At 43.6% G+C, this 25298-nt stretch overlaps 1 protein-coding gene across 5 annotated transcripts in view; it reads right to left on the reverse strand.

The window, feature by feature from the left end:
* Window positions 1-25298, reverse strand: part of MREG (melanoregulin) — a 54700-nt gene that overhangs the window by 12228 nt on the left and 17174 nt on the right. For 2 of the 5 annotated variants that reach the window (XM_036319459.1, XM_036319461.1), the window contains exon 2: window positions 22467-22626. In XM_036319459.1, the coding sequence (XP_036175352.1) occupies window positions 22467-22626 (160 nt within the window). Of the gene's footprint in view, window positions 1-2598; window positions 2802-9590; window positions 10617-22466; window positions 22627-23757; window positions 23814-25298 lie in introns of those variants that run through there. The other 3 variants (XR_004969325.1, XM_036319460.1, XM_036319458.1) reach the window with 3 other exon arrangements.

Genomic DNA, 25298 nt, shown 5'->3' on the forward strand with positions numbered 1-25298 from the left:
TCTCACTGCCACAGTCCTCTTGGCCCAGCAGCGAGGGGCAGGACAATGCAACCAGATCCCAGTGTAAGGGGCAGGCTGATGAGACTCGAGGGCAAGGGAGGTGAGTCCATTATGCAGAAGCCCAAAGCTTCCTTTAAACACAGCTGGTTCTGAACAGCATCAAGGCCACCTACCCAGGAGGGGCATCCTCTTTCAGGACTATAAAAGCCCATTCTCTGCACCCAGCAGACGTGGTGTGTAAGTGGGAAAGATAGGATTGTGTTTCACTGTTCCTAGACAGGCGGTCCACTCATTAGCCCTCGGCTTCCACCTCAGCCCAAATGGCACAGGATCAAATGACAACACAGAGAAGCTCAGTGAATTAGAGGATACACAACAGACTAGATGAACCCTGGAGGAGGATGTGGTAGGGAGTGGATGCCAAGAAGGGGTCAGTGCCCAGGGACCTGGCACTTAGGTCCTTGGGGACTTCAGGACCTGGAGGGCCCTCTGTCACCTCCCAACAAGAGTTGCCTTGATTGCTTCTACCCAGACATCTCATCACTCTGAAGCACTCATTCTAAGTAAGGTCTATCTGTTGGTAACTAGGGCCTATGGAAATGAGCCTTTTCAGTTGGGCAGGTCAAGCTCTGACATGGTTATCTGTCTCCTAGCTTCACCAGACCTACCAATTCAATGAGGTAAAAACAAGCTTTTGGGTTACAGATTCACACCTGCGTCTCCTCCCTTCCAGAGCTATCGACTTGCCCTTTCTCTGAATCCCAGGTGAAGCTGGGCCTAAGTGGGGTTGGCCCGCTGTGCCAACCAGGAGGCCCTGCGTCCCCACCCCAGGTGTTCTGATTCTTAACAGATAATAACGTGACACTTTTCTAAGGTCTCGCAGCTTGGGCAGTTTGACTCTACATACCATGCAGAGCCTCAAACCCCAAATAGCACCCTGGATTCCTTTTGGGAGCAGCTGGGAAAGGCACATCCATACCCTGGTGGCCAGTGCAGCCCCACAGCCCTTTGCAATGCTCATGGGCTTTAACCTAGAACTAGAGCAAGAAAGTTGACCTAGAACAAGTCAAATGCAAATACCAAGTAATGCTTTCCCCACTCCCCCGGTTAATTTTTATTCCACAGCTCTGCTGGAGTTGCAGCCAGAGGCCCCTGACCTAATTCTTTATCTGGTTTCAACCAGATTAAGCCAGGGGATAGCTGCAGCTCCTGCTGGGGAGGTGTGCCAGCAATGAGATTTCAAATCAGTTTTGTCTCATTTGTGGAGTTCCAACCCATGAACAGCTTTAGCATTAGAACAAAGGCCAAACTCAGGATGTGATTTGGCTAACGATTCCAGTAGGAAGAATGTAACATTATTATTCCAAATCAATTAGTGGGAACCTTCTCAGAGTTCTGCTGTTCCAGTCACCGCAGGGAAGGACAATTTGCTGTTGTCACTAATGGCAAAGGATAATAAGACTAAATTCCTGTGTGTGGAGAGGAAAGGGGGCTGGAATTTCTGGCAAGGTAGAATCGGCCACTTCATTCAATTACTTAAAGTATGTACCATTGCCCTAACTGGTTTGGCTCAGTGGATAGAGCGTCAGCCTGTGGACTGAAGGGTCCCAGGTTCGATTCCGGTCAAGGGCATGTACTTTGGTTGTGGGCACATCCCCAGTAAGGGGTGTGCAGGAGGCAGCTGATCCATGTTTCACTTTCATCGATGTTTCTAACTATCCCTCTCCCTTCCTCTCTGTAAAAAAATCAATAAAATATACTTTTTATTTAAAGTATATACTGTGGAGGAAGCCTGGTTCTTCAAAATGCAGAGGCAAGTTTAGATTTAACCATGGATTGTATGAATCAACATGACATCTCAAAGATCTGGCTTTCCCTTAGCATCTATCCCTGTGCTGGGCAATATGGCAGCCACTGGCCACACATGGCTAGTGAGCCCTTGGAGCATGGCTAGTCTAAATCAAAACGCACTATTAATGTAAAAATAGACATTGGATTTTGAAGTCATAGTACCAAAAAAAAAGTAAACTATCTCATTAACAGCATTTATATTGATCGCATGTTGAAATGATAATGTGTGGGATATATTTGGTTAAAATATATTATTAAATTTAATCTCACCTATTTATTTTTGCTTTTCAATGTGGCTACTAGGAAATGTAAAATTACTTATGTGGCTTTCATTGTATTTTTACTGGATAGTTCTAATCTAGAGAATACTTCCTTTCAAAGAGTGGCAAAATCGGCAAAGGAATGCCTCTTTGGCCAAATTCCACCAGAAAACACTCTTGTTTGGGTCCTTAAGGGTTGCAGTTTTCTTTTCCAGGTGATAGTATAACAGTGTTTATCTTAGGGTAGGTGATGTATAGGTGATCTTTTTCTCCTATACTATCCAAATTTTCCACAACGGTGATGTATTTCTTCTGTAACCAAAACAGAAACTTTAAAGTCCCTACGAAGCATTATTTTTACAGCTTCCTTTGTTAACACCACCTAGTGTCTAATTACCTCCAAATGGAAGAGTCTACTTATGGGTACTCTTGTCACTTGAACTTATTTACAAAAGTCTTTACTATTTTCTGAATGGCAACCACCGACCTTAGCTCCCTTGATTTCCATGAATTCTGTTAAATTGAAAATCCCGTTGGTGACTTTGCAAGTTCCTGTGTGTGTCCCAGTATTAGGTGAAAACACTGGTCTTCGAGGGTCCACATTTCAGAACCTCTGCCAGCTTCAAAGAAGAGCAAGGGGACAGAGCAAGGCCAAGGTGAGGACCAGAAAGGAGTCCCAGCAGAGGTGTTCTTTTTGGATTGAGGGGAACGAAGGGAGGGCATTCAGTAGAGCCCGTCAGACACACAAACAGGGAGAGAAAGGAAAGAGAGAAATTAAGTTACAACTTGCTTTTATAAACTAACAACCCCAAGATCTGAAAGTTTTCCCTTTTTTAACCCAAATATTATTGTAGTGGTAATCATTTTTGTAACTACTCTTCTTGCATTCCTTCTCCTTAGGGACCCTACTTGCGATTGCTCTTCCTTTACTAGAAAGCTGTCAAATTGGTTATTGAGTAACCCCAGTTCTTTTCATTTTCACCCCCTTAGGAGGAAGGAGTTAAAAGAGCTGGCCCTTGACCCATTCACTGTGTGTGTGTGTGTGTGTGTGTGTGTGTGTGTGTGTGTGTGTGTGTGTGTGTTGGGGCGGGGGGGGCGCGGAGGGAGGATAAGCCCCCAGGCAAAAGGAAAGAAGGCAGGTGACCCCATCGAATTTCCTTATCAACTGGACTTCCTGGTAACTCGAGGAGTGCTATTTGCCAAGAAGAAGAAATCTTATCTACAGAATGCCCTTAGTAAAATGTCTCTGGTCAAAGGATTACTTAGACTCAGGCACCAACATCTTCAGGATATGGCTCCCAGGACGATGTCACTATACTAAAAAGTAATGAGAAGGTATACCCAATGGAGCTCTTCATGATATAAGTTCTCTCTACTGTCTGAAATAACCCAATGACCCTCACACTGACACATCTAGCATTCAGAGTCAGAGGGGCCTGTCCTGTGGAGGAAGGGGGTCTTAGGAATAAAATCTCAATGTCCCACACCGCTGTCTGCTTCTCAATGGCCTGTGTCTTTGCAAGTATTAGTAAAGCTTGATACTGTGTAAGATCTACGACCCTTGTGAATCTGCTTTGTCAATGTGTTTTGCACACCCTACCTCCCTCCCGCATCACTTGACTCCAATTTTATAATTTTTAGTATTTTTACTTTACACCTCTAAAGACAGAGCTGCAAATTAAACCACTTCCCTAATCACACCAAGCACATCTCCAGCATATTACATCCCTATGAACACAACCCAAAGTCCCACTGAACCTTCCACAAGAGGAACAAGATGCCTGTCTAGGTCACCTGTCCATGACAGCAGGGTTCCCTTAACAGCTGGGAGTTATTATTGAAGTTCAAGCCTTATAAAACTTTGTTCTTTACAATTTCAGTATCTCACTCACTGTCCATTTTCAGTCCCCCACAATCTTCAACTGAGCTTCCAGATGCTGCCTCCCCTGCTCAAATATTTGGGGCGGGGGGAGGGGGGGACACTCTAACAAAGCCTCAAGCATGACATAATGCCACAGCCTCAAGGAAAAATAGCCACTTAAGAGAAAGAAGCCCTGTCATTGCTTGGATGCTCACTGTTTAACACATTGTGTATAATTACTCTAGTCTTTACTGGCTCACAGACACAAGGATGACCCTTTGCCAAAACAATTAGGACGCTGCCTAGTGAATCCTGAATTCGGCAGCCATTTCCAGTTTTCAAGACCTTTGCCTACCCGGTCATCTGCCTGGCTCCTTATCACCATGGCAAACTTGTAGTCAAACGCAGCCCCTAACACAATGTCTGTGCAGCTAAAACCCAGAATGCAAAAGGGAAACAGTGGTACATTTAATACGTTTGGGAATTACGGTGTATTTTTTTTTTTTATGACTAACTCACATGCTAGATTATTATGTAGTCATTTTTGGAAAGAAAAATCAATGCTTTGCACCCAAAAATGAAAAGGCTAGTTTCTAATGAGGATTTCTTCTCCCAAAAGGATAATCAGGCAGTGGGTACAGAAAGCCCTCCTCATAGGCGCTGATGATGTGTCCTTTTGTATAAAAAATTAAATCTGCACAATCAATTGAGCACAAAACCAAAGGCAAAGCTTGGATGATGGCATCAGTCTGAGAGTTCATATTTTAGGGTTTACAAGAAATAAAGTCTCTGTCACAACTACTCACCTTTGTCACTGCAGCACTAGCCAGCCAGAGACACTATGTAAACGAATGGGCATGTCTGTGTCCCAGTAAAACTGAAGTTGACCATAGTTTGTCTAGCAGTGGTTCTCAACCTTCCTCATGCCGCGACCCTTTAATACAGTTCCTCATGTTGTGGTGACCCCCAACCATAAAATTATTTTCGTTGCTACTTCATAACTGTAATTTTGCTACTGTTATGAATCGTAATGTAAATATCTGATATGCAGGATGTATTTTCAGGGGTCACGGCCCACAGGTTGAGAACGGCTGGATGTGGCATGGAGGAAGCCACTCTACCTGTTTTACTCTCAGCAATATCCCCGCCCTTCATTCTGAGCAGAGTGTACGCATCTCATTCAAAGGGCAGGAGTGAGGTCTAGTTAAGTCCTTAGGATGCAGGTGCCCAGGAGCAGGTGCCCGGGAACATAACACTAATGTTTCTGGGGTTAAAAGTCACGTCACTTCTCCATAATTCACAGGACTTTAAATATGGAGACTCTTGAGATATGCCCTCTATAGCTCCCTCTGTCAGGTGAGAAAACAGACCCAGAGAGATTGAGTGGTCTTCCAAGGTCACACAGCAAATTAGCAGTACGTTCCGGAGATAGTAGCAGAGTTGGGCCCGAACCCCAGGAATCCTGTCTGCTGTGCCACGCTCCTCCTATGAAATAAACATCTGCTTTACTTTCTAAAACCCACTGCCAAAGGCCCAGGTAACAGAGTGAGTCTCAAACTTGGAGACTCACTTTTCCAAATGAGAACCCACATGGACCCCAACATAAACTATCTGTGAAAGTGAGGGTGCCTCTCTCCCTCTGCCTGGTCCCTCTCAAAGCTCATGGGACATCTCGAAGAAATCATAAGGATCAAGGAACCAAGTAGTTCAAATGTGATTTTATTTATCATCTATTATCCTTTAGGGACCTCCCGCTTCTAGTACTCTCCTCCTCTACTTTTTATTCCTGCCCAAATGCGCTGGGCCAACACTGCAGTGCCCCTCTCCTCCAACCTCCCCTGCATACTCTGCAATCAAACTTGTCAGTCCTGGGTCCTATTTCTTCGAAAAACAGATTTGTCCTGACCTATTCATGACAGGTAATTTTTTGCTAAGGCCCAACCAATCAGTCTCTGATACAAATTAATGCTTTATTGCTCCTAGATATCAAATTTGAGTTTTAAAGGGGCCTTTTAGTAGCTCAATCGAGTGTTTTTGAAGTTTTATTGAGTGGCTTTTCCAAAGGTGCCTGCCGGGCTGCTTGAGATGAGGAAATTTAAGTTTTACCCCTGCTTCCACCAGAGCAGTTTTATCAGTGTCCTGGTAGGTTTCATTAGGGGAGATGGGAAAAGAGATCCAATTATAACAGAAAAAAAATAACGACCACAGACATGCACCAAAGCATTGACCCATGGTCAAGATCTCAGTCACGAGGCCTTGACCACAGAAGCTATTTTAAGGGTGTGTTAAGAACTGTGAAGCACCTGAGATTTGACTCTTTTACAAGCTACCAAGTTCTCCTGCCACAGTTGCATGGATGCTGGCAAAAAACATGAGACTCCTGGGTCAAAGACAAGGGACCCAGCAATAGCAGATCAGCATGTTTTATGCGAGTTCTCTAAGTCTTGATTCCAACACGGTAACAGAAAGATCCCTGCACATGCAGTAGGCTGCCTTACAGGAGCAGAACCCTGAACTTGGGAAACCTGAACCTGTTACAGGGGGCAATAGCCTATGCTTTGCTCTGGAGAGAGAGCTACACCTCCTGAGGCAGTTCACTGTGCAAACATCTTTGAAAAAACTCCCCAGAATGAAGGGCTGACAGTGTGCTCTTCTCGCAACATGCCCAGAAACCAAGAGATCCACAGAGAATTATCTCTCGAGGGAAGAGAAGGCCAGGCCTGCTCAGGACTCCCAAGGAATATGAGCTGGGAGTAAAAGGGCCAGAAGTAAAGAACAAATCTTGCAAAGGGACAAATACATATTTTCTACAAAGATGTGCTCAATGCCAAATGCCAGCTCAGTCCAGATTTACCCCTTTAAAATATTCAGCCCCTGGGCCCCATACTTCTTAGAACAAAATTCAGAATCCTCACCATGGCCTACTGGCCTTCATGATCTGGTCCTGGCTAGTATTCCCAGTGGCCCACGGAACAGCTCGCTCCCTCTGCTGCAGCCACGCTGGCCTTCTCGCCAGAATGTCCTTCACAAGGCTCACTCCCTCACCTCTTTCAGATCTCCATTCTCCAGCCCAGAGACACCTTCTGTTCCCTCGTATTGTCTTCTTTTCCTTCAAAGTGCTTATCACAACCCACCACATATTAACTGGTTGTGGGTCTCCCCTCAGTAGAATGTAAGCTCCCAGAGGGCAGACCCTTTGTTTACTTCTGTGCTCACAGGTCTACATCTGATCACCAAACAAAACAACCATTTTTAATCCTATCAATTGCATGGCTGTCATTATTAATTAAATTATGTCCCCCAAATTCATATACTGAAGTCCTAACCCCCAGGAACCTCAGATTGTGATAATTTTTAAGAAGAAATGGTCTTTATTGGGGTAATCAAGCTAAAATGAGGTTATCAGGGTGGGCCCTAATCCAATATGACCGGTGTCCTCATAAGAAGGAGGCATTTGCCATGATACGCAAGGTGTCAGCTGCCATGACTAGTTAAAAACAATACGTAGAGCCAATGGCTATCCAAGCCCGGAGGCAGTCCAGTAGGAAAGCCACACTGAAACATTCCAGTACGTGCTCTCTCTGGCTGCTTTATACCCAGAGCTGCTTTCTAGTCCCCAAACATCACTTTAAAACAACCAACAGATAATAAATGCTATGTCAGGGATTAAAATGTTAAGGTGAAGACTGAGGCATGCTCTGCTTCTGAACACTCAACAGTCCAAAGCCAAGGTACATGTGAGCCTCAGCCAGTTCCTCTTCGTCACCAGGTCTAACCCTGTGTGAGCCGTGACAGGCACACACAGACATGCACAGACAGGTGGAAATGTTCTGAGCCAGCAAAAAGAAGCCAAGGGTGGATGAAACCGGCAGAGGGCTGCTTGCTCCCCTCCCTGGTCGTTTTACACAGCCCTGCTCTCGGCTTTCTGCAGCTGGAAGAAGAGTCCAAGGGGACTGCAAACAGGAGAAATAAGAGAGGAAGACCTTTCCAAAGTGGGGCAGAGGGACAGGTGGGGCGAGTGGTATGAAGGGCAGTCAGTGTTTCCATATCAGCTGAGGCTCCACCATCTAGAAGGGAGATCATTGTTCAAATGCCCCTGCCTGGCCTGACCTAACCCCAGCCTGATGGGAAAGACATTGGGCACCCCCAGTTAGCTTATATATATTCTTGGGTCACTCAAAGATGTGCTCAATGGCGACTGCCAGCTCAGTCCAGATTCACCCCTTTAAACAATTCAGCCCCTGGGCCCCACAAAATCCTTAGGGATAAGAAAGGGTTTAGCTCATCCATTGCCTTCGCTTCCACCCTCCCTGTCCCTCTCCCAGGAATATTGGACCTCAAGCTTCTAGCAGTGTTTCCAAGGTGATGAGGCTGCTCTGACCCCAATTCAGGAAAGACCAAAGCCATAATGACAATATATTGGGATGTATCTGGAGGCCCAGCAAAGAGCACTGAGCTGAGCTGGCCTCTCTGCTCAGAAAACCTCTCCTCTTCCTCATATTTCATCAATTACAATGAATTTGAGTTCACAAGATCCTCTTTCAAACCATTCAATGAATTCCTCTGGTTTTGTCCAAATACCTGCTTCTGTTTAATTTCCAGTTGAACTGAGCCTACTCAGAGTAAATAGACATTAACTGGATAAAAAGGTGGAGGGGAAAGGTTAGGGATGGGATACTCAGGGGGGAGAGCCAGGCTTGGTGAGGAGCCAGCTGAAGGGGATGTGGGCAGAGGGTCACATGAAAAGAACCGTGGAGAGGCTTGCACAGCTGAGGGGAGGCGAGGGGGGCCGAAGGCAGGGAGAAGGGTTCTGCGTGTGAAGGCTGCCCTTCTTACTGGTCCCAAGACATCCTGGGGTGGCTCAGTCCTACCCCAAATAGTCTACTTCATCCACACATCACCTACTCCCTCCAGACTTCTGCCTGGAGAGGCAAAGGGAAAATGACTTAAGAGTATGCCCCATAGTTATTCCCATTAGAAAAAATACAGAAATCTCACTGACTTTAGACGGATAACAGTATATGTGGTAGAAGACGACAGAGAGCATTTTTTAACTCTATTTTTGCATATTGCCAAGGTTGGGTGGAAAGAGTAGACACCCTGACCAGACTTCGGTCTGAGGTCTCTCTCTTCTTGCAAGCTGCTGCCATTTCTATTCCAAGCTCCTCGGAATCCCCCAAGGAGTGATTTGCTGGAAAAGAAATGGTGCAAATGGATAAGAGATTCCATCCCTGAAGCATGGCCTGTGTGCAACAAGAAATTCAACTACAGTGGATTCTTATGATCACCACGTGTACTTGGTTTCAAAACTTTCTGGTAAACTTACCAAAGATGTTAAAAAAAGAAAAAGTGAAAATAAAAAGAAAGCTTGAGCAGACTGAAGTGTAGTCAGCCACATGACTGAAGAAAAATTTTGATTGTCTATGAAAGGCTGCCTCTGCCATGCTCCACCCTTGTGACTTGCCCAATAACCGGCCGAGTTCATGGGCACCAGAACCTGGATCTTCTGGTTCTTGGTTGAAAAACACGATGCTGTAGCCCAAAGGCACATTTCCCATGTGTTCATGGCCTTTTACTGCAAAACTTTTTATTTATAGAAGAAGGAATGAGGTTAATTTGGACTCAGGTCCACTGAAATTCACTCCAGGTCAAGTGCTTTAATAACTATGACAACAGCAACGTGGTAAAAGAGCCGGATGTGAGTTGACCTCATATAACTTGTAGTTAAAACATGACAAGTATTTCTGGAGGGCTGACCCAGTCTGTACTCATGAGCCACATGGCCTGCCTCTTGGATTGCAAAACCATCAAAGGGCACAGCTCACTCCTGCACTGTAAATGGAATGATCATGTGTAACAATTATGGGACTACAGGTAGCTGGGGATGGGGCACCCGAACAGAGGGACAGTTTCATATCAAGAAAACTACAGTGTCTTTCCAGAATATCTTGGGGGTTTTAAGCCTGAGAAGCAGCAGACCTGGGCCCTCATCAGAACTGGATGGGTGCTACCATTTTCCCCATGTGCTCAGTCCAAACCAGAAAGCAAGCCAAGCTGCTCTTAAAGATAATGCCTCATCAGCCCTCTGAGGTGCCCCAGCTGAACACTTCAGATCAGGAAGTCCCATTGTTTCCAGGGCTCTCGCAGCCTCGGTGCAATTAAGAGCCCTTTTCAGTTATACTGAGAGGAGCAAGCCCGACCAGAGGAAGGGGTGGGGCGGTGGCTGAGAGCAGGGGGTGGTGAAGAAGCCCACAAATGCCGCTCTTTCATTACCATATGAATTCTGTCCCAGAGGAAGCCAGCTCCGCAGAAAGGGCCTGATTTATCAGAAGACCACTGACCGAGCTCCAGAGAAAGAGCCTGATTCATCAGGAAACTCTCAAGGCCTTGGAAAGATAAATACCCACTCACTGTTTTTCAAGCTTTCTGCCTCAGTTCCTTCAGGCAGGATTCCTCAAAGTTTGTTCCAGCTCCTCCTAAACTAACTTCCATATTCATTCTCTCTCTCTCTCTCTCTCTCTCTCTCTCTCTCTCTCTCTCTCTCTCTCTCTCTCTCTCTCTCCCCTTCCCCTTTCTCCAGCACACCCACAGTAAAACAAAGCCAAACCTTTAGAAAGATGCTGGGAAACAGCCACCAGAGTGTGCTGCAAAATAAAAGCGAGATAATTTTAGTTTGTATGAAGTATATGTATAATGAAGTAATAATACATGCATAGGATCTAAAATTCATTTTAAACAGAAGACCAGGGAATTAAAAGCTTCTGTCCTCCTCTCTTAATTCCCCAGCAGTCACCCTGGCTCACAAGTTCATAGGTAGCCTCCAGAAATTTTATTATACTTTTAGATAGATGGGCTATCTTTTACACAAATGGGATAGTGCTATACAGACCCACTTAGGAAGAGATCATAACTATCTTTCCAAGTCAGTACCTACAAATCCTACCTCATTATTTTTTAAGCTGTATAGCATCCACTAGTATAGCTTTTTATGATATATTTAACCAGTGCTTTCATAGAATATTTTTCTTTCCAGATTTTTAATTTTCCAAGCGATACTACAAATAGCACATGTCTTTGCTTAACCATGTGAGACCATCCACGGGATGAAATGCCAGCAGCAAAACTGTTGGGTGAGTTGGTTTTCTTTCGATTCCATATTTAGACTACACCTTACAAAGAATTTCAAGCTGGTGAAAGGAGCCAAAGTGACTGATGGGGAAGCAAAAGAGCTATTTTGATCACAAGGGATACCATTCTGGGGTAACCACTTCCCGTGGGTTCACTTGTGTTGCAGCCAAGAGCAAAACGTAGCTCTTGACTGAATGCTGGCACAGTCCCTTCAGACAGAGATTCCTCAAAACTCAATAGCCTCATCAGCTTCTGTGCCCTCAGTCCAGCTATATCTATATATATAAAAGCTTAAGCGACCATCGCAACTGAACGGACAACCCAACAGGCTGCGTGGGGCGACTAGCCCGGCAGGGGGATCAGTGAGGGGCGACCAATTGACTGAGCAGCAGGCTGTGTGGGGTGACCAGGCCTGTAGGGGGGTCAGTGAGAAGCAACCAAATGACCGAGCAGCAGGCTGCGTGGGGCAACCAGGCCAGCAGGGGAGTTAGTGAGGGATGGCCAAACGACTGAGCAGCAGGCTGTGTGGGGCAACCAGGCCCACAGAGGGGGCAGTTGGGGGTGACCAGGCCGGCAGGGGGAACAGTGAGGGGCAACCAGGCTGGCAGAGGGGTCAATGAGGGGTGACCAGGCCGGCCGGGGGGGACAGTTGGGGGTGACCCGGTCAGGGGGGGGGGGCAGTAAGGGGCGACCAGGTTGGGGGGAGCAGTTAGGGGTGACCAGGCTGGCAGGGGTGGGGCAACTGGGGGCAACTAGGCCAGCAGGGGGTGCAGTTGGGGGTGACCAAGCCAGCAGGGGGGGGCAGTTAGGGGCAATCAGGCAGGCAGGCGGTGAGCAGTTAGGAGCCAATGGTCCCGAATTGTGAGAGGGATGTCCCAGATTGGAGAGGGTGCAGGCTGGGCTGAGGGGACATGCCCCTCCCACCACACAAATTTCGTGCACTGGGCCTCTAGTATATTAAATAACAGATCAGAAAAATGAATGTGCCTTCAGTTGGAAAAGTGTGGCTCTCTATGGACCCAGATATGACATTGTTATTTGACTGGGAAAATAATGTCAAGAGGTCTTGTGGCAGAAAATGGGTAGTAGGACTTCCTGAGTCTTGACATGAGTTAAGCTCTATTTGCAAAAATCTGTGTGTTCCACTCAGACTGTGATGTTTAGAGATTCCTACCTTCCCTTCCTAATCGGCTGGCTCTGGTTGAGTATCTGCCTAGCCTCTCATAAAGTTGTCTTTATTTGAAATACCTTCCTTGATCTCAGCCCCAGATTCACCCCGTATCACATTACTCTGAATTTCCCCTGCTTCCGCATGCTGCCTGCCTCCCAAATCCCTTCTTGTGCCCAGTGCCTGGGGGTGATGTTCAGAAATCTCTATCTACCACCATCAAGGGTCAGGGTGTCCCAACCAAAGACAGGGATAGCTTTATACTGGAGATGAACGCACCAGACATCACATCTGGAAGACAATGGTGGTTAGCATAGTATATGAAAAGTACTTCAAGAAGCACCTGGTACGCAATAAGTACTCCATAAGTGTCAGTTGTCGCTGTTCTTGTCTGATTCCTTTTCACCAAGCCACTGTCCACTATAATCACTGGCTTCCCTTATATAATTTACTATAGGGGAGAGACTGCACTGACCTGTCAGGCTCATGGCCCACCAGATGGTTCCATGCATTTGAGTTTATATAGCAGTCTCTTGAGAATTTGGTGAGTGTTAGTAAAATCCTCTGTGGTGTTTAATTTTGTGTGTCAACTTGATTGGGCCACAGCGCCCAGATAATTGGTCAAACATTATTATAACTATTTCTGTGAAAGTGCTTGTGAATGAGATGAATATTTAAATTGGTACACTGCAAGTAAAGCAGATAACCCTCTATAATGTGGCTGAACCTGACCCAATCACTTGAAGGCTTTAATGCAGCAGTTCTCAACCTGTGGGTCATGACCCCTTTGGCGGTCGAACGACCCTTTCACAGAGGTCGCCTAAGACCATCCTGCATATCAGATATTTACGTTACGATTCATAACAGTAGCAACATTACAGTTATCATGTAGCAACGAAAATAATTTTATGGTTGGGTCACAACATGAGGAACTGTATTTAAAGGGCCAGAAGGTTGAGAACCACTGCTTTAATGGAACAAAGACTGATCTCCTCTGAGCAGGAAGTAATTCTGCCAGCTGTCTGCCTTTGGACTTGAACTGCAACTCATCCCTGACTCTCCAGCCTATTGGCTTCCTCCATCAGATTTCAGATTCACCAAGCCTCCACAATTGTGGGAGCCAATTCCTGAAAAGAAATATCTCTCCATAGATGACTGAAAGGCTGATAGACAGATGATGGGTAGACAGATTATAGATAGATAGATAGATAGATAGATAGATAGATAGATAGATAGATAGATCCTATTGGTTTTCTTTCTCTGAGAACCCTAATACACGCCCCCCTAAGTTCAAACAGCTTTAGGTTCCCTGAGAAAATCAAGTTCAGAAACCGACATAGCTGCTCATGAGATCTTGTGCAGAAGTGATATCACCCGTGGTATTTGCAAGCCTGTGAGCTTTGCATGAAAAACCAACCAGCCTCCCTCAGGGACATATCCATCATGTTGACCTAAGAATAAGTTGTGAAACTAGAAGTGTGGCTCCTTACTATGATGAAAGTGGAAATTCTAACTTAATGGCAATATCAACCACTGACTTCTCATACTGAATTAAGAAGTGGGATATTTAAAAAGAACAGAAAAGAGTTTCCTATATCCTTTACATGAAATTAACATCAAGACTAAAAAATATTAGTCTTTTGGATATATAAAGAACTGAAAACACACTAATTCCAAATCAAATCTGCTTCATTTAACATATGACATCAACTACTAATAAAACAAACCTATTAATACATGTATCAGGCATATTTGAGCTTTTGTTATAACAAATCAACTACGTAAGAAAATATTTGACAAATGTATTTGAATAGCCTAGATACCTTTGTAGAAACAATTACACATTGGAGTTTTCCTACAGAGAAATCTCTAAGATGGACAGTGTCTTACATCTTTTCTATAAAGTTCTATGACTATATGCTTATTTTACTACCTGGTTGCTCCTATTCACATTTAAAATAAAGAACAAAGAAAATAATTCAGCTATATCTGTTCTCAAAGCTCAGAACCTTGTAGCTTTCTATCTCCATTCCATCATCAAAGGCATTGAACCCAAGTCAGAAGCTCATTTCTGCTTGAACACTATAAAGAAAAGTCGCTTCATCTCTTTGTGTGTGTCTTTCTCTTTAACACATAGTCCATCAAAAGACTACCATGAGAAGTCAGGTAGTGCATATGGAAGGCACCATGACTGCACAATACACAGACATCTCTGGTGGTCTCATTTGTTCTAGGAAAAAACCAAAGCCAATGCTGAAATGGGTGACTGGAGGCTTAATTTGATATTAATCCCTGATTTTTCAAATTTATAAGTAGTCAACTATAATTTTTCAAAAGTTTGAAGTATCTTTATGGTTTCAGTTTCTTCTGAGGCCCAATTGGTTTATTCAAGTTGTAAAAAAAACTAATGGAAAGATACAATTCCTGTCACATGCTTGCCAATAAATACGTGTCCTTCCTTCTGGAGATTCCCACCATCACGAGCACAAAAACTCCGGAAGCTCAGAGGTGCAGTGGTTTGTTGCTGTGACTGTGACGCTCTGGATATGAAGGAAGTCAGCCAGCTTCCTGCCCTTTTCCTACAGACAATGCATTTTCCTGGAGGTACCCAACTTGTCCGTCTCCTCTTCCACTGATGTACCCATCAGTACTCTCAAGGTACATAGTGTAGTGGCTTTCATGTATCTTTCTGGGGCCCAGGGAAAGGAGGACAGGGTCTAAAGAACTGTAAAAGAAAGAGGCCTGGCCATTACACTCTAGTATATGGACACCCTGAAGAACAAAAGAGAACTTGGTTCCCCCGGGTTTTCTGTTCTCTCCATTTCCCTTCCACGACCACGTCTCTCAGAGGAAGGCTCTGCCAGACCAGACATCAGCCTATTCCAGGTTTACCTATATCCCTAATGTGGGTGTTCAGTGGTGGTGAATGGCCCACAGTTTCAACTGTATCTACTCTATGTTGATGTGAAAACTGGTCAATTTGGAGCCATCAGCTGTTTTATTGACTTACCAATTTGGAGGTCAAGAAAGGTGATCTTAATAACAAGTGTTGGTGAGGATGTGGAAAAATTATAACCTGTGCATTATTGGTGAGAATGTAAAAATGATGCAGCCACTGTGGAAAACAGTATGGTGGTTCCTCAAAAAATTAAACACAGTATTACCATATAATCAAGCAATTCCACTTCTGGCTGTATACCCAAAAAAGTTGAAAGTAGGGACTCAAATATTTGTACACCCATGTTCATAGCAGCATTACTCACATTCGCCAAAAGTGGGAAGAAGCCCAAGTCCATCGATGGATGAATGAATAAATGATATGTTATTTATATACGCATAATGGACTATTATTCAGCTTTAAAAAGGAAGGAAATTCTGACACATGCTACAACGTAGATGAACCTTGAGGACATTATGCTAAGTGAAGTGAGCCAGTCACACAAAAGATAAAAGTGTATGTACCTAAAGTAGTCAAATTCATAAAAAGAGTAGAAATGGTGGTTACCAGGGGCTAGGGGCAAGCGGTATTGGGAAGTTATTATTTAATGGGTAAGGAGTTTTAGTTTGGGAAAATGAAAAAGTCCCAGAGATGAATGGTGGGCACAGCCCTGCCAACAATGTAAATGTACTTAATGCCATTGAACTGACATTTACTAATGGTTAAAATGGTAAATTTTACAACTGAAGAGAGAGAGAGAGAGAGAGAGGTGATTGGATAACTCAATTTGTCGAGGGCAGTTCCAATTTATATCTTTGTCCTAGCACACTTGATATTTATTAGCACCCCTTTTCTTAGTTAAGACCTGTGACTGTGTCCCAAACTGAACAATAAATAGTGTGATCACCCTAAGATTAAATAACTATGGAATGCTGCCGGGAGCCGGTCCATGCTTGCTGTTTCAAGGGACCTGGCATATATGGCATACTGTTCTCAATATGTTTGCTCACCTTCTTGGCACTATGTGTTTTAACCAAGGTCTCTGAGAAAGGGTGTTTCCCCAGGTAGGGATTTTCCCCTGAAGTTAGGGAGGGAATAAAACCTCTTAACTAAGTGCCAGGCGGGTAATTAATCACTTTAACTATGAACAATCATGCTTAAGCTACATAATCTTTACTCCCTGGAATGGAGATAAGAAACGCCCTAACCTTTGTAATTTGATTGATAGGATTGAATCAACTGGTATAAATACAGATGTAATAAGACAGCAAGACACAGAACTTAGAATACAGAGCTTAGAACACAGAACCTACTCAGAACCTAGAGACAGAAGAACTTCGCTGGAGAGAACATGGCAAAAGATCCTGGACTGAACCTGACTACAGAAATTGGCAAGAGAAACTGACTAGAACCTGGTGACTGAACCTGGCTGGAGAACCTAGCGAGACAACATGGACACAGAACCTGGCTGGAGATCCTAAGCAGAACTTCACTGGAGATCCAGACCAGAACTTGGCTGGAGATCCTGGCTAGAGATCCTGGCTAGGCTGCTGATCAACTGAACGCTGTCTCTGTGTCATTCCTTCTTCGCCGACTCCATCCACACCTTTGGGGACCCCTGGACCTGCTGGGGCTGGACCCCGGCAGAATGCCATTTAGCTAGAACATGGCAGAGGTATGATTCTCATCCCCAAATCTGTCTAATGCCAAAACCCATGTTTTCACCCCCTCACATCATTGAATATCTAATGACTTCCCCCTTGTTTCTATATCAAGTTTTCCAATATTTATTGTCTCAACTCTGCTTACATAAAGCTCTGACAGATTACCCACCTACTAAGAAACATTGATTATTTGAGGAATCCTGCCAGGAGGGACTGATTTTAATATCAATATTCAGAAATATAACATACTTAAGGGTTGGGGTGGGCAAAGGGTAGAAACCAACATCACAGACAAACAGAATGTCTTCCCATGTGGTACAATGGACTTTGTACTCCAAGTAGTGCCTGAGGTGTTTAAAATTCCTAAAGCAATGGCATCTGAAGCACCTTGCATACATGCCCAGCACCGGTAGACACTAAATAAGCACCAAAGCCGCTCTGTGATGTGGTTCACACAGGGTGAGCAATGGTCAAGACACAGACCAAAGTGTCCATTCGACGCAGAAAGTCAACATCCATTTAGTAACTTTCTATTTTACCAAAGGATTCCAATGAGGCTTTTTCTAAGCTCATTAGAGAGACTAGGGCAGTGTTTCCAGCCATAGAGGCTAAGTTATACAGACTAAGTTAGGATCCCGATCCTCCCATTCATTTCATCCAACACCATGTAGACAACTGGAAGCCTCACTCTTATGTGTCCAAATGCCTCATTCATAGGCTTTCTGTGAGGATTCAGTATCTGTCTGGACAGCATGCAGGACACTGCCTAGCACACAGCGCGATACTCAATGAATATTGTTACCACAAAACAGGTTAAGGTCACTTGATTCTCAGAACCTAATAAGTGTTTTTATTCTCTTCCCTCTAACCAAAACTGTCACTAGCAGAGTAAAATAAAGAATGGCTGCATTCAACAATCCAGGTCATCTGGACCCCAGAGGCAAAGGCCTTGGGAGGGACCCAGAATTATCTAGAGAATCACTTCACTTTTCCACTGTTATTTTGCTCCTTGGTGCTTGGTATAAAACCTGCAATCCTGCCCCTGCAGTGGCCAATGCCCACACACTTGTAGAGAAATCCGATGGCCCTAGCAAAGCAGGACTTGTCCAGCATGTGGAGAGCAAAGACAGCAATGAAGAGTCTAACTGGATTATCACATCTCCATGTGCTTCAGTTATGTGGCTGGTACATCACTTCCACCCTCTCCCACTTCCTCACGTCCTCCCACCAAACAACCCAGTTAACTCTGTTTTGTCCCTTCTTTCAATACTAGGGATGTGACAGGCCACATGTATAATCCAGACACTGCAAACAACCCCAGAAAGGTTTGCTGCTACTTTAAACACTTTGTAGGAACTGTTCACAATGCCTGGCAACACTCCGGCCAGCAGGGAGGCCTGACACACAGGAGAAGTAAACTGTACATTATAAACCAGGAATGTTCTATGTTTTTGCCTCTATCATCTTAAAAAAATAACAGCATGCGGCTGTTCGCAAGGGTTCAGCACAGTGCAGTTCTCACAGGTCACTCCAGCCCCACAGCATCTGGTGCTCCCGCACCCTCGTCATGGAACTACATACACTTCTGAGCATGTAATGATTTAATCATCTTAAAAATAGACATGGAATTTCTATCACCGATAATGCCAAATAGACATCACCTATTTTGAACCAAACGGTGCTTTGGTTCAGTATTTATGAGAACAATTTGATTCTTAGCATTTATTTTCTTAATCAGAAATGTAATCGGCAGAGTAAAAATGTTGACGCCACACACAAAGTCCTAAAAGGAACCATTATGAAACCATCAGAGGAGATACCAATGAACATAGGTCAGAGACCAAACACTAAACAAAGTGAAGAAGGGATGGAAAGGAGAAAAATGAAACATCTCAGAGCTAATAACACAGAAGCCCGGAGCAGGAGTCTAACTGGTGGCAATCAGCATGGAAAACCATAACTTAGGGAAGGGAATACTTCCTGAAACAAGGTCAGGATCCTCAAACCAAACTCAGCTCTCACTCCCCTGGGGTGAGAATGCCTTTCCTATCACTGGCATCAGCAAGTCACAGAAACGGGCTTTGGACACACGTTCCTCATGTGCGGCAAAATGGACACTGAATCTCAAACGCTATCTGTTCGTCTCTTACAATTTCATTCATGGTGCTCATTATATATTATGTCTCTGGATTCACAAGGCCTAGATTCAAATCCTAACTCCACACTTTCAGCTGTGTGGCCTTGGACAAGTCCCTTCAAAGAGAAATAACGGTGCCTACCTCACTGGGTTGTGAAAAGGACATAGTTAATATATGTAAAGTAGTTGAACAGTACATGGCACTGTTTTCACTATTATTAATATCTTAGAGGACAAGATCTTTCCATTTGGTTAAATTACTTACACAAATAAATAAGGTGCGTTGACATTTCACTAACCATTATTAAGCTCCCTAGAACAGAGTGTGTTAGGTGAAGTACAACTGGCTTAATGAGAATGAACGTAAGAAGAATGATTTAGTGCCATGACTTTGAGGTTGTTTACTATTGCTCAGTCAAATTAAAGCATTTTACATCATTCAAAGACAAGAGCAATAATTTTTCCACTACTTGGAGGCCTGCAAATGCTTTATTTCTTCTGCTGAAAATCCGTTTTCCATTAGCTTTTGAAGGCTTGTGTAAATGAAAAGTGGATTCTATTAGATTAAAGTAATGTTCCTCTTTACATTTTCTGACACTGCGAGTTACTTTTAAGTTCACTCTCCCATGTGTCTTATGATTTTTTTTTTCAATTTAGGAAAACATTGCAAATTCAGCCTTATCTGTTTGTCACCCTTCCTCCTCCAGCTTCAGATTCAACAGGGGAAAATAAGTAGCACACACACTGTTTTGAAATTATTTTTCATTTTTCAGAGAAATCCAAATATGGATGTTCCTGGGTTCTTTCATGCTGTTGCTAGTTAAGGAAAAGCATAATGTTCAGTTTTCCTTAATACCTTGCTTGAGCTTCCAAACTGTATTGTGCAAAATATCTAGGGTTCCTTGTTCCTAGGTAGAATTTATTTTTCTTTCAGAACTAAAATCCTCTGTTTTATTAAAATTTGTACCAATTTCATCCTGGGTGGGAAAGGATATCAGCAGTAATAATAGATATGGAACTTATTCAAATTTGAACACCTCATGTAACTTGTAGTTAACACATGACAAGTATTTCTGGAGGGTGGACCCAGTCTGTACTCATGAGCCACATGGGCTGTCTAAGGAGCAGCTTCCCGCTTCCACCTTCTAAATTAACGGTGAGTTCAGTTTTCAATCACACTGGACATAATATAAGCAGTGGTAATCCTTGTTATAAATGTTCCCTATTGATCAGTATTTTGGTTAGCTAACTTTTTTTTCTTTAATATGAGCCTATCATTTTAAAATCTGGACATTTTATATGCAAATCTGTATTTTCAGCTTCTCCTAAATCAGAAGTCCTGGCACTTCCGAGTCCACATTCTCGGCATGGCACACAGCTATCTGGAGTTCAGTAGCTGCTCCCCTTACACACAGTGTGAACTCCCAATGCTATTCAGTTCTGCCCCCCTAATGTGCTTTTCATAGGTTCCTCCAAGAAGGAAGCATTGTGACTTTTCCATTTTAAATGCACATATTCTTTGGTCCAGAAAAAATGATGGAGGGTCATGCAAGTACACATGCATATCCACTGTGGCATTACTTCTAAAAGCAAAAACCATAAATCAACCTAACCATCCATAGGGACTGGTTAATTAAATGATGATAAACCCATCCAAGAGAATCCTAGAAGGCCCTCAAAAGCAATAAGGTAAATCTAAGCATCTTGAAATGAAAAAAATGTCCAAAATATATTGTTAGGTGGGGAAAAAGCATGGTTCATAAGAGTCTACGATGTATAATCCCATCTGTGGGCAAAATGAATAGAACTATTAATATATGCTTTTATATGCATTTCAAATTTGAAGAAGAAAATATAAGAACACTTTAAAACCATGTGTCTAGCCGAAACCGGTTTGGCTCAGTGGATAGAGCGTCGGCCTGTGGACTGAAAGGTCCCAGGTTCGATTCCGGTCAAGGGCATGTACCTGGGTTGCGGGCACATCCCCAGTAGGAGATGTGCGGGAGGCAGCTGATCGATGTTTCTCTCTCATCGATGTTTCTAGCTCTCTATCTCTCTCCCTTCCTCTCTGTAAAAAATCAATAAAATATATTTTAAAAAAAAAAAAACCATGTGTCTATCTATATATATAAAAGGCTACATATAAAACTCTTTCTGGTGCCAATTGCATGCGTGTGTTTCAATCTGTCATTGTCTATCATGAATTTGTTTGACACTTCTATTATGGAGAAAGGGCAAATAGCAATATTAAAATATTTTTTTCTACTTAATTTCCTTTCAATGTGCACAAACCTGTGTACCAGGACACTAGTGTTATATAATATTATAATACATATACATATATTTACAAAAAATATATATATATATATATATAGTGTGTGTATATATACATATACATATATATTGCATTTTAAAAAGGAACACCATGAACAGAGATATTTCAAATGATTTTATGTATAACTATCATCACGTCTTCATATTATTTATTCAATAGTCTGTCTTGGTTACAGAGTTTCTCTAGAGGTAGGTTTGACTTCATTTCTTAGGCAAGAGAAGAAAAAGGCTTCTGGATGGCTCCTCACACAGGTCCAAGAATAACACAGAAATGCCATTAAGGGCCACTTTGGAGCTGTGTCTATTCAGAGTACTTTGTAGCTCACGTTGCCTCCTCTACCACCTTTTCAGAAGTGAAGACAAATGGGGTAGAGACACAGGAGTTCCCCAGAGAGAGCTGTCAGGCTCAGCTCCAAACACCCCTTTAAGCCCCTGCCACATGCGCACAGGCCCTGGGGATAGGGGCAGGGGAGAAAGAGGTGTACGATATATGTAATATGGCCCTATCACTGTTACTGCTTTGGGCAGAGTGGGGAAAGAAGAAGAAAAGAGAAGGATTAGCTCTATTCTCATCAGCAGAAACCCCAACTGGGAAAGGACTGGCTCTTCCCATTAATGAAAGAGAAAACAAGGCCATGCATTCCCATCCATGCAAGCCTTGTCACAAAAATCATCTCAAATTTGGCAGATATGCTATTGTTTGATCAACTTAAGGAGATCTAAATAGAAAAATAATAAAACTGCTTTTCAGGCCCCACTAATGGAATTGATGATAATGCAAAGTACACTCTAACCTTCAGTGTGACTCTTCTGACTGTGGCTTGCTGAACACCTGGAAAGGTGCGAGATGGACTATCTCTCTTATTTACCTTCGGGCCCTTCTTGCAATGCTGTTTCTGTACTATTATAATTTGTCTCATTAAGGTCATAATGAGATATCAGTCTTATCGGCTTACCAAGCAGGCCTACCAAGGCCAACTATAGTTAGCAACTATATTCTGTTAAAATGCCTTCAGGTCAAATTTTTCATCCTTCATTCTTTAACTTCAAGCTGCTTTTCTCAGTCATTGCTGTTTTTACTGGACATTGTCATCTGCATACAACAAGATCTCAAAAAGTGCTTACCTCTGAATCTTTGGCATGCTGATTGCGAACAACTATCAAATTGTACAGGATTCTGTCATCATCTGCCTCTGTGTGGGACACATCGTGAGGCATACTCCACAAATTCTTTTCATCATCCCTTGCCAGAGTTGCTCCAAATGAAGAATATGGGTTTTTATTACTGTGGTATTAAAAAAAAAAAAAGATGTATGAGGGCTTTATAATATATATAACATATACATCATAGGTATGCAATGTAATATAAATAGCATATCCTATATAATAAAAGCCTAATATGCTAAGTGTCCAGTCGTCCGGTCATCTGTTCAACCAATCAAAGTGTAATATGCTAATGATATACTAAGGCCACTCAACCGCTCGCTATGACATGCACTGACCACCAGGGGGCAGACAGTCGACTGGTTGACCAATCGCTATGATGTGCACTGACCACCAGGGGGTAGACACTCCAACTGGTAGGTTAGCTTACGGCTGGGGTCTGGCAGATCAGGGACTGAGCAAGATGGGCCAGACACACAGTCCCTCCCCACCTGGCCAACCTCCCGCATCCTTCCTAGGCCCTGATCATGCAGTGGCGGGGTCCCTCAGCCTGGCCTGTACTCTCTCACAATCCGGGACCCCTGGGAGGATGTTGGAGAACTGGTTTCAGCCCGATCCTGCTCAACGCAAGAGCTGCCCCCTGGTAGTCAGTGTGCTCCCACAGCGGGAGCGCTGCTCAGCCAGAAGCCGGGCTCACAGCTGGCAAGCACAGCAGTGGTGGTGGGAGCCTCTCCTGCCTCTGTGGCAGTGCTAAAGTTGTCCAACAAACAGCTTGGGACCTCCCCCGAAGGGTTCCTGGACAGTGAAATGGGGGAAGGTCAGGCTGAGGGGTTCCTGCCCCCCCCTCCCCCCGCCTGAGTGCACAAATTTTGTGCACCAGGTCTCTAGTATTATATAATATGTAATGTAATATATAAATGTATATTTCTAACAAAGAGATATAAATTGTCTCTAATAGCCCTGATCGGTTTGGCTCAGTGGATAGAGCATCGGCCTGGAAACCGAGGGGTCCCGGGTTCGATTCCGGTCAAGGGCATGTACCTTGGTTACGGGCACATCCCCAGTAGGGGGTGTGCAGGAGGCAGCTAATCGATGTTTCTCTCTCATCGATGTTTCTGACTCTCTGTCCCTCTCCCATCCTGTCTGTAAAAAATCAATAAAATATATTTTTTAAAAAATTGTCTCTAACAATTAAGCATAACACAATAAAAAAGTCACTTTAAAAACAGCAAAGAAGAGATGTGACCAATACCTGGACAGAGGTAATTTACTGCTAAACATGAAATTTAGCACTGAGTACCCCGGCAGCTAAAACAAAAAAAGGAAATTCAGTGGGGACTAGAACTCATGTGATTGAAAAGAGAAAACAATTAACATAAAGCGATGAATTTTTTACTGGCTCTGAATTCAAGGAAGCACAGTAAATTTAAAGTACAATAGTATGAAATATCTATCAATATCCTTACAACAAGAAAATTAAATAATAAACATGCATATCCAAGTAGTTTCAATAAACAATGCAGGATGTTGAGTAGGAATTCAGTAGCCCCATTTTTTATGTTGGTCTTATGATTTATCCTTTAAAAGGCAGTATCCATGCCTGGGCTTAGAGAGGTGAGTGGCAGAGCCTCATACCTAGGACATGTTTGTACATAGACCCAGTTAACTTCTATGGGACCAGACAGGTGGAGTCATGCTGGGGCTATTCCCTTCATCTAATGATATGTATGAAGCACCAACTCCATGTTAATGACAGGGCTCAATAAAATCATGAGCAACATAGACATGGTCCTTGTCCTTGGACCTCACTAGAGTCTAGGTAGGGAAACACATTAATGAATGATCGCGTGACTGCATAATTAAAAACCAGCACAGGAGAAGTTTAGGGAATCTTGAGAGCTAATGGGGATAGGCATTGGGATAAAGGGATGCTTGAGCTTTACATCGAAAGAACAGAGTTCCAGCCATGTTCAAAGACCCTGGGGTGAGAGGAAGCAGGGTGTACGCATGACTTAGAAGAAAAGGGACATTGACCAGACAGTAAAAGAGAAGCTCGGGGAGTAGCTGTGGCTAGAACCACATGGCTTTGTAGACCATTTTCTTTTCTTACATTATTTAGAAACTAGAGGCCTGATGCACAAAATTCGTGCAAGGGGGTCGGCCCCTGCTCACCGTGGCAGCTACGGGCCTCTGTCTCAGCCCCCACCCACCACAGCTTCATCCAGAAGGACATCCAGTCTAATTAGCATATTATGCTTTTATTATTATAGATATAGATGTTGTCTTTATTCCTAAAAGCAAGGTAAGATGTGGAAGGGTTTAAAAAGGACTCTGATGTAACATGAACAGTATTACAACTTTAAAGATCTTTCTGGCTAAAGTGTGGAGAGGAGAATGCTTGAGAGGGGTCAAGAGGGGATCTGGGGATTCATTAAAATGCAACTGAGGTAACTCAGGTGAGACATGAAAGGTATCAGGATTAGAACGATGGTGTGGAGCTGAAGAAAAGTTCACTCTTCAGAAATACTCAGCAGGGAGACGCTCTCTGGTTTTTCACCTGGGTGAGGGATGCCATTCTCTGAGACAGCTAGATCAAGGGGTGCAAGCACACCTGCCAGTGCGACCTGAGGGAATGGCAAATAAGGACAAGCAGAAAACGCCCAGATAAGCAGACGGCATCTGGGAAGGAGGGATATGAGCAACTGACCGGTGGGCTAAAGGTAAATAAATGTGAAGATTTAAACAAACTTGAGATACTCAGTAGTTGGTACCAAGGAAATCTGGCAACAGGAA

Source organism: Myotis myotis, unplaced genomic scaffold (assembly GCF_014108235.1).
Source record: "Myotis myotis isolate mMyoMyo1 unplaced genomic scaffold, mMyoMyo1.p scaffold_m19_p_8, whole genome shotgun sequence".
Taxonomy (NCBI): Eukaryota; Metazoa; Chordata; class Mammalia; order Chiroptera; family Vespertilionidae; genus Myotis; species Myotis myotis.